This window comes from Bos mutus, chromosome 2 (assembly GCF_027580195.1).
Source record: "Bos mutus isolate GX-2022 chromosome 2, NWIPB_WYAK_1.1, whole genome shotgun sequence".
NCBI classification, from domain to species: Eukaryota; Metazoa; Chordata; class Mammalia; order Artiodactyla; family Bovidae; genus Bos; species Bos mutus.
The window spans coordinates 104,263,313-104,273,758 of NC_091618.1; the positions used below are offsets into that span (position 1 = coordinate 104,263,313).

General features: G+C 42.1%; 1 protein-coding gene across 5 annotated transcripts in view; it reads right to left on the minus strand.

Annotated features, from left to right (window-relative positions):
• GRB14 (growth factor receptor bound protein 14) overlaps window positions 1-10,179 on the minus strand; it is a 136,013-nt gene extending 125,834 nt beyond the window's left edge. Inside the window, exons 1-2 of one of the 5 annotated variants that reach the window (XM_070357686.1) lie at window positions 9,860-10,162; window positions 8,471-8,603 (exon numbers count right to left, since the gene is read on the minus strand). In XM_070357686.1, the coding sequence (XP_070213787.1) occupies window positions 8,471-8,603; window positions 9,860-10,050 (324 nt within the window). In that variant the 5' untranslated portion in view covers window positions 10,051-10,162. Of the gene's footprint in view, window positions 1-8,470; window positions 8,604-9,859 lie in introns of all 5 variants that reach the window. The other 4 variants (XM_070357678.1, XM_070357671.1, XM_070357666.1 and 1 more) reach the window with 4 other exon arrangements.
• Between the last annotated feature and the right edge of the window lie 267 nt (window positions 10,180-10,446).

Consider the following 10,446-nt stretch of genomic DNA (forward strand, 5'->3'; position numbering starts at 1 on the left):
GGTGTAAATCTACCATTTGGAAGCGCGATTGTGGGTTAAAAAAGTAACTGGCTCCCCTAATAACCTAATAATCATATCTAGCATTGTATGTGCTCAGTCAAATCCAACTCTTTGCAACCCCATGGACTGTATGTAGCCTGTCAGTCACTTCTGTCCATGGAATTTTTCAGGCAAGAATACTGGAGCAGGTTCCCATTTCCTCCTCCAGAGGATCTTCCCAACACACGGGTTGAAGAAGTCTCCTGAGTCTCTCTCACTGGCAGACAGATTCTTTACCTCTGCACCACCTGGGAAACCCCATCTAACATTACATCTATGGAAAAAATACAAGTGAATAAATAGCCAACTTATAAACGATCTTTCAGAATAGATGGAAACATCTGTAAACTACCAATAGTTAAAAATGGTAATCCTGCTATTTGTGTTTATTCTCTCTGTGGCTTTGAAAACTACTCAATAAGTGGAACCAAAGGGAAGGACAAGAAGTAAAAGATACTTTTCCTATGTCAGCTCTCCCATTAGACTTCTAAACTGATTCTGAAAGTTTCCCTTCTGCTCCCTTTCTTTGGCAAAGGCTTGTGGCCATTTCCTAAGTTCTGCATTGAGCTAGCCCTTACCGAGAGTGCCAAAAGGACAATTCCCAAGTCCGCTTATCCTTGTTCAGATACTTATACGATGGAGTTTATTACTATTCCGTATAAGCTGACATGTTTCAAACCAACTCCATAAGACTTCAGAAAGCTTTTCTATATTAATTAAGATCCACATTTATACTGAACCATGAATGACTCCAGTCTTCCTTCTCTTGAAGAACTTAATATACGCCCCTAAGGAAAAACAAACTAGAAGCTGAGCTTTCAAAGAAGTAAAAAATAAAAGTCATGTTGCAGATAAAGGTTGGACTGCAAATGTATCCTGCAAATTAACTAAAAATTAGAGGCAAACTTCAAACTGGAAATAAAACCTTGACAAGCAGCTCTGCTAGGGGATTTAAGTTTTAAAATAGGAAGAGACAGCTGTTTTCTGTTACAGTCGAAGGTATCTAGCATGAAGTAGGGAGGATCCTGAGTTGATAGCTCCTGTCCTCAGAAGCCAAGGGACCTCAGTAACATGCAGGCTTGGAACAAAGAACAAGGAACAAGGAAGATGACCATCACTGAAGGGTGTCATCAACTGAAAGCACTGTCAAGTAAACTCCCTTCAAGTGAACTAAATGATTTGAGGTAAAGGAGTTGGATCCTGTGAACTGTGCAGATTATGTCAGACCAATTAATCGGTGGGTTACCATATATCATTCATATATTATAAGAATTTGTGTGTCCAGTGTTCTTTGTTTGAGCTTTTTTTCCCTAGGACACTAGTTGTTCATTATTTCCTCCCCATCTCCTTACATTATACCTACTGAACTTGCACTTCCTACTCACAGAATTTGTTCCGTAACCTTTGCTGAGTGAGCAGCGGTCCAGGTCCCTTGTGTCACCTTGGCCACAGCTGACTGAATAAGAGCTGGACATACTGGGTTAACAGCTCTCTCCAAATATGGACTCACGTGCTAAACCAGCTAAACCAGGAAGAGTTATTCCAATAAAGGTAGCCACTTGGGGCCACATGCAGTGACATTAATCAAGACAAGCAAGACCATTGAGAAATATCAGAGGATGATATGGATTTAGAAAAAGAAGCAGAGACTATGTGCTATGTTTATGGGAAAATAAAGAGGGAGAACGGAGAAAGTGGCTGCCTTGATTTTTGCTGGCTCTCTGATTCCCAATTCCAGTCTCTCATGAGATCAATGAACTTTTGGCCTTCAGGTACTATAATATAACCTTTCAAACTAGTTAACATGAGTCTCTATTCACCCCAAACAATCAATACCTGGATAAAATACCAACTAAAGTCCTTTTGTAATATTTCTACCTTTTCTCAACTAAATAAAATTGTCTTCAATCTTGAAAGGTCAAATTGCTCCAGAGCCTGAAAGCAGCAGAGAATAAGAGTACCCCTAATTTTGTATATATGTTAAAGAAAAAAAAGAAGTCAAATCCCATGCCCTTCACCAGGATATTATTATTCAGTGGATTTTACAAGAAGCCCCAGTATCTATATTTTTAATAAGCATCTCTGCTGATTCTGAGGAAGGTAGCCCAGTGAGAAGTACGGTTCTAAAGCCTGCTTCAATACTGCTACAAAGATCTGGGCACTTTCGAATTTCTCCCAAGGAAAATCATATTCATCAAGTGCCAACATTCAAAAGTAGCACTCTGCTGCTGGAAACACATATTTGTTTGAAACCCCAATAGGAGCAAGTATTGTTTCTGTATATTTTCTGCAAATATATGAAATTTGCATTTCATTTTACATAATATAGGATTTTGTAAAACAGCCTGGTGGGCCTAAACACAATGTATAATGCTGTTTCCGTGGATTCAAACAGCCAAAGACCTAATTTAAAGATTCTGAGGTATAACCAGTTTGTAATTTGAGGATTTCATGTATCATTCCAACTTAGAAATTTGACTATGAAGGATATTAAGTGATACCAAGATATTTTTCACATGCAGCTCAGCTGGTAAAGAATCCACCTGCAATGCAGGAGACCCCGGTTTGATTCCTGGATCGGGAAGATCCCCTGGAGAAAGGATAGGCTACCCACTCTAGTATTCTTGGACTTCCCTAGTGCCTCAGCTGGTAAAGAATCTGCCTGCAATGTGGGAGACCTGCATTCGATCCCTGGGTTGGGAAGATCCCCTGAAGAAGGGAACAGCTACCCACTCCAGTATTCTGGCCAGGAGAATTTCATGGACTGTATAGTCCATGGGGTCACAAAGAGTCGGACACGACTGAATGACTTTCACTTTTCAAGGAATTTTTATTTTTGTTAGGGAATAATAGCCTGCTAGTTAAATAAGAAAATGTAGTTTCCAGCAGTGCATACAAAACTAGGTAGGGATGCAATGACAGAATGTCCAGAATTTACTTTTTTAAAAAATAATTTATTGTGCTTCAACAAATACAATAAAAATTTCAAAAAGGAATAGATGAAATAAATGAGACAAAATCTTGATAACTGCTATATCTGGAAAATGAGAATGGGGAGTAGAGTTCTTTGCTTTCTTCTTCTATGTATATTGGAGAAATGAGTATGTAAATTTGGATAATGCAGCAGCCACATAAGAACCACACATACAGGGTTAGCACTGCACAAATTAAAGTCACTACTGACATCATGAAGGAATGATATCAGAGACCCTTTCATCGGGGACAGAGATGAACTTACTGTTTGATAGTCCTGGACATATGAGAAGAAAACAAAAATCAAAGGCAGAGCATATGGAAAAGAATTTCTTTAATTATTTGGAAGAAAGTTTTTATTTTACTGAGATATGCAAAAAGGTTTAATTCAATATAAAATAGACCAGAAATAGTGTGGTGAGGGACAAAGACATACAGAAATGACACTTTTCGATTTTCCTTTATCTAAACTGTGGAAGCATGGACAAATCACTTCTGAGTTTTGTACTTTAAAAAAAAAAAACTTATGATGTGGATGACAGACACACTTCCTGGCCTCAGTGTGTCTGTGGACTGTAAACTACACACGAAATCCATTTATTAATAACACTGATAAAACTTACTTGATGCAGACCAATGATTTGATAGATTTTTCATATCAGTTTTAGGGAGAAGACAGAGAAGAAAGCTAGAGGGGGAAGAAAACACAAAAAGACTGCTATAGTCGAGGAAGGAAAAAGAAAAAGGAATCCAGATCCTTAGGTGGAGATCATCAAATGGCTTTTGCTGCCTCACCTTTTATATTATGGGGAGAGTTATAACTAACAACAACTGATACAGGTTTATCACTCTGCTATTCTTACAGTTCTCAGTTTCTGCAGATATTGTACCTTCCTTAAAAGGGGGCTGTCTATGCTTCAAGAAATCCAATTTTCAGGTTCTAGCTGTGATAACATCAGCCACAAAACATTTCTTTGCCTCAACTTACTCATCTCTAGAAGACTGTTTCACCAGCTTATCTCAAAGATCTCTTCCAGCTTGAAACTTCCATGACACTGTTTCTCACAAGTGATTTTTTATCTTTAAAATCTTCAGTGGCTTTATTTTGAATTAGTTATCCTACACAGTCCTGGAAAGCAATGAGCCAGAGCAACTACATAAACTGAGTCCAAGTACAAAAATAACCCGGGGGTAGGCAAACTTGAGAAAAGAACTGATTCTTTTGCAAAGGCTAAAGATATTCTTTCCCTTTCTTCAAATAATAAGTGCTCAGGTATGATTTTCTGGTAAATTTTAATCAGAAATAGGAAAAAAGATAGCTAAATTCATAAGTTACTTTTCATATAAAATGTAAATTGCAAGTAACTTTTCTGGATCATGTATATGGAGGGCACACTTCAAATCTGCTTTATTGGCAAACACAAAAAAATTATGCTGAAGAAATATACCCAGTTAGTATTATTTTTAAAAAGGTGGGGGGAGAATAAAGAATCCAGATTCTATCCCAATCTAGTTCTTATTTTAAAATAAAAATACTGAAAGCATATAGTAATATATACTTTGAGACATTTTATTTGCACAAAGAGATAAAGCATAATCTATTTGTGGCATCAATTCATTTTACCACTCATGCATTATGTAGACATTGCAAATTGTAAAAAACAAAAAAAGTATCTATGGCCTGTAAAATGGTTTTGACTATGGTTTTGAAAGGCCACATGAGATTTAACATTGCCAGTCTGGATTCTTTCAAACTTTTTGGTCATTTATTTCTAAGTAACAAGTGCAATTCTTCACTTTTTCTATGGGGGGAAAAGAATTGCTAAAATGACTGGAATGGTTAAACAAAACAAATCAAAGAGAGACTATCAAGAAATGAGACATCGTCTCCTAAGATGTTTCAGCCATAAATAATAGTCAATAGAAACCTAGTACATCATCTCAACCAAAGGTCAGAGATAATTGGCCTGAAATATCATCTTGTAAAGGGTTAATCTGTGTCACAAAGACACTGAGCTTGGGGGAATTACCGACAAAGAGTCCATCTGTACCCAAAACCTCCCTCATTCCAAAGAACTAAGCATATAGAAAGTAATAAAAACAAAGGATCAGTTCTAAAAGCAAAGTCTAGGTGCAGAAAAGAGAACAAAAAGAATACAAGAGATTTCCCTGGCAGTCCGTGTGTTCAGTCACTTCAGTCGTGTCCAGCTCTTTGTGACCCAGTGGATAGGAGCCCACCAGGCTCCTCTGTGCATGGGATTCTCCAGGCAAGAATATTGGAATGAGCTGCCATGCCCGCCTCCAGGGGATCTTCCCAACCCAGGAATCGAACCCACATCTCTTATGGCTCCTGCACTGGCAGGCACGTTCTTTACCACTAGTGCCACCTGGAAGCCCTGCCCTAGTGGTCCAGTAGTTAAGATCCACTTTGAATGCAGGTGATGTATGTTTGATCCCTGGTCAGGGAACTAAGATCCCACAACTAGAGAGCCCACAAGCCACAACTTCTGAGCCTGAGCACTCTAAAGCCCGTGCCCCACACCTCAAGGAGAAGTCCCTCTGCTGCAACAAGAGAAGCCCCTGTGTGCTGCAACTAGAGAAAACCTGTGCTTCTCAACAAAGATCCCACAGGCTGCAACGAAGACCCGGCACAGTCAAAATAAATTAGTGCACAAAGGAGACTTCTTGCCCAGCTCTAGGACACCCTTCTCTTTACGGAAATTCCAACCCTTGCACCAAGGAAGAGATGAGCAAGGAGGGCGCTTCTCTGATGGGAGTACACTTGGGACTGGTCCCTAGGATTCAGGCCAGAACTCTGCTCAGGCCACAGCACAGCTGTCTGTGTGGGTGCAGGGCTCTTGCCGAAGGTCACTGGGACAGGACATAAAGGCCCAAGTAGGGAACTGGTTGGAGTAAAGCACAGCATAGCACCCTTCTCCCACTTTGCCAATCTGCTGAACCGGATCTGAAGAAACATTGTCATTCAGAATCAGATGTCCTACTCGAGATGGTGACTACCCACACCTGGGCCATACTCTGACTTGACCCTGACACGTACACCCACTCTCTTTCTCTTTTTTCTTCCTCTATTAACATAATCATAAGATGTTTATTCTCTCTTTATTCAAAAGAAACCCTGCCCCTTCAGCTCATCTGGTAGACACAGGCTTTCTCCCAGTGCTCATTCACAAATTTAAAGCCGGAGTAAACCCAGGCCTTTCTCCGTCTTCTTCCCTTCCTCTGTTCAGCTCCTAATGCTTAACCTAGCCCTACCTTTTGATAAATACCCTTTTTAATTTAATTATTTTTTTCTCTTATTTTGTGGCTGTACTACACAGTATGTGGGATCTTAGTTCCCCAGTCAGATAGAACTCATGTCCCCTGCATTGGAAAAATGGAGTTTTAACCACTGGCCCACCAGGGAAGTCCCGATAAACACCCTTTGGATGGCATTTTTGCTTAGCTCTGTGCTTCAGAGCCTAGGACGATGCAAGAAACGTAGCAGGCCATCCATAAATAGGGAAACAATGCATTAAATTCCCCAAAGGACTATTATGCCATCATCAGACATTTCCTTTCCCCATCCTGGATCACAGGGATAGTTCAAAATCAATTTTTCCATCACCATGATGCACAAAATAATCTATCATCCATATTCCCATCTTACATCTTAACCCAAACACACATTATTGAACCCATCACAGATAGTAAAAGTGCAGAAAAAAGGAAAGAACAATAGCTGGGGGAAAATAATCAACCATCTTCTCTCTTTTCATTAACCCCTCCTTATGGCAAGCATCTGACTGTTTAAATTTGTTGCTTCTACCCTTGGAAGAAAAGCTATGACAGACCTAGATAGCATATTAAAAAGCAGAGACATCACTTTGCTGACACAGGTCTGTATAGTCAAAGCTATGGGTTTTCCAGTAATCATATCAGGATATGAGAGTTGCACCAAAGAATTGATATTTTCAAACTGTGGTGCTGGAGAAGACTCTTGAGAGTCCCTTGAACGGCAAGGAGATCAAACTAGTCGATCCTAAGAGAAATCAACCCTGAATATTCATTGGAAGGACTGATGCTGAAACTGAAGCTCCAATACTTTGGCCATCTGATGCAAAGAACAGACTCACTGGAAAAGACCCCGATGCTGGGAAAGACTGAAGGCAAAAGAAGGGGGCATCAGAGGATGAGATGGTTGGATGGCATCACCAATTCAACGGACATGTATGTGTATGTATGTCAAAGTCACTTAGTTGTGTCCGAGTCTTTATGACCCCATGAACTATACAGTCCATGGAATTCTCCAGGCCAGAATACTGGAGCGGCTAGCTGTTTCCTTCTCCAGGGGATCTTCCCAACCCAGGGATCAAATCCAGGTCTCCCACATTGCAGGCGGGTTCTTTACCAGCTGAGCCACAGGGAAGCCCAAGAATACTGGAGTAGGTAGCCTACCCCTTCTCCAGGGGATCTTCCCAACCCAGGAACTGAACTGGGGTCTCTTGCATGGCAGGTGGATTCTTTACCAACTGAACTACTAGGGAAGCCCCCAGTGGTCATGAGTTTGAGCAAATTCTGGGAAATAGTAAAAGACAGGGTATCCTTGTGTGCTATTTGTAGTACATGGGGTCACAAAGAGTCGGACACGACTTAGCGACTACAAACAACAACCCATGCAAGAACAAGGTACACAGTGAAGCTTCTCTTTGTTTGCTGATCCAAGACTGGAATGAAGTATATTCAGAAGAGATGGGATTAACCTAGGAAACACTTTTTTTTTTTATAATTGTGATACATCTCCCCACCACTGCTTGGTTCTTGAAGTTTAATTTGCTCAAGTCAGCTCCACACTAGAAACTTGAAAGAAAATCATAAAAATTAAGTCCATAAGCTAATCATCACTTACAAGTCATCTGCCTTCTGCAGTCAGAAGCTTCCAAACTGAGAATTCGCTGAAATGAAAGAAAACCTGTGGGGTCCAAAACTCCATTTACCTTTCACCACAGATTCACCATTATCAATTTTCTTTAGTAAATAAGGTTGGCTTGGGTTGAAAATATGAAAGATTAAAGAAGGTATTAAAGGAACTAGTCAATTCCCTTCTCACTCTAAATCACTACCAGCTCTTCCAATTTCTGAGTTAAAATTGCTCAGTTGTTATCATATATAACTCTCCACTTACAATGTGAATAATAATAGCTCCTAGGCTCTGTACTTCACATATATTCTTTCATTTAATCCATTCCAAAAGCCTGATGGGTATGTTTTAACATACCCATTATACAGATGTAAAAAGTGAGACCCTAAAGGAAACTAATGGCAAAGAACTATGTCAGTTAATAGAGTATTTAAAATAGGCCATGCTAATCTTTTGCTAATATTGTAAGTTACTATCTTAAAGATTATATGGATATAGAACTTCTAAGATTTTTTAATTAGAACATTTTAAAATGCATACCTGTTTTTTCCTTGAATTTGCTTTGGGAAACAGGCCTGCTGACAACACAGATGTAAATGGAGAGCAGCATAGCTCAGGAAAAGGGTTTGGAATAGATGGCATTTCCAGAACATCAAGATCTTTCTTTTTTCTCCTACACCGAGAGAACATAGGATGTAATTTACATAAAACAGAATGTAAAATATAATTGCTGTCAGGATTAAAAAGTTGAGGCCAGAATGCCCCATTCTGTGACAATACTAATGTAAAGTATACAGGAAAGGTCTGTGGTGTACTTTCTGTGGGTCAGAATAAAACATGTCAATTGATATAAATCAATCTCCTTTTGCATTCCTTTCTTTCTTTTCTTTTGGCCTTAAAAAAAAAAAAAAAAAAATCACCAGGCCTGGAAGCCCCATTTCCAGCACTTCTGATAATTTTCCTGAAACTGACATACAGACTACAGAATTACTGAAGTAAAAATCATTCTGAGGAGTTAGACATTGTTTTGCATCCACTAAATTGACAGTCTATAAACATTTAGTGAACTCATCCCTATTCTATTCTACTAATCACTTTTGAAAGTTATGGTTTATTAATTATAGTTGTGGTTCATCTCACTTCAAATTTCATTCACAATGTGGCCCACACACAGTTTGCTGATTTTTCAAGTGCTTATAGATACTAAACTGCAAGGCAGTGTTTTTGAGGAGGTAAGTGAATAGAACTTGCTAGTATTAATGTACTTTGGTCCACTGCAGAGTAATTTTAACTTCAGTGAAGTTGAAGCACTTTGAAAATCTGAAGGAAAAAAAGAAAGATACCATTTAAATGTATGAATATAAAGGACTATAGATTTTTGTATTGTTGCAGCCTTTTTCTTTCCTAAAGTATGTGTGAAATTGTGAATTCTACAGGCACTTAGGGCTGAATGCTATGGAGATTGGGAAACACTTTAAAGCCTCTATTCTTTCCTGCTGAACAGCTAGACTGCTCAAATGTCAATCCGTACTTTGCCTCTCCAGGGTCGCTCTAAGACTCCATGTGGGAGGCGAACTGATTTATTCTGATTTTTTATAATACATAAAAGGGATTTTTTTGTTTTTTAACGCAGTAAAGAAGGAAGGAGGGTGGTCAGCCTGGAGCTTGGCCTCCTGGTTCACATCGATGGGCAGAGGCGAGAGCGACCCGGAGCTCTCAGTGAATCGGTGATGCTATTTATAAGGCGCTGGGAGATCGCAATGTCCAGCCCATCCGGTAGGTCCTGCCAGCTCAAAGGGAATTGTCTTCTGAGACTTTCTCAAACTTGGCCCAGCTCTGGGCACATGGCTCACCCCCTAGGACCGCCTCCTCACCCCTCGCCGGCTGCCAACCCAGGACACTCCCCCGCGCCCTCCGAGGGCTGCCTACCTGTCTGCCGCACAGCCGCGGGTCGCGTCCGGAGGGGGCAGGAGCGCCCGCGCGTGCAGCCAGGGGGCCGGCGCCAGGTCGCGGGCGTCGCCCCTCCCCTGGGCAGCGCCGCACACCTGGGCGGCCAGCGGCGAGTCCCGGGCAGCCGCCCGACCCGCGGCGCTCTGCCCATCTTGCAGGGAAGTGGTCATTGTCGCCGGCCGGGGGACTCGGGCGTCATGAGAGACCCGGCGCGGGGGGAGAAGGAGATCGGGCGGCGGGAGGCGAGGTGCCGGTTCGGCAGCCCGAGCGCGCTGCAGGTGCGGTGGCCTCGCCGCCTGCGCTCTGGACCCGGGCGGCTCACACGCTCGGCCGAGCGGTAGGCGAGGCGGCGGGGGAGGGGAGGGGGCGGAGGAGGAGGGTGGGGAGAGGGGAGGAGCGGCGGGTGGGTGGGGGCCGCGGGCGGCCGGGCGAGGCGCGGAGGGGGCGGGGAGGGCGCTGGGCGGGCACCGCTCGCGGCCCGTGGCTCTGGTGGGCGCTGGCTGGGGGCCCGCGCCCCTGACTGCCGGCTCCCGAGGCTCGGGCCGCCGGCTCCCCAGGTGGGCGCC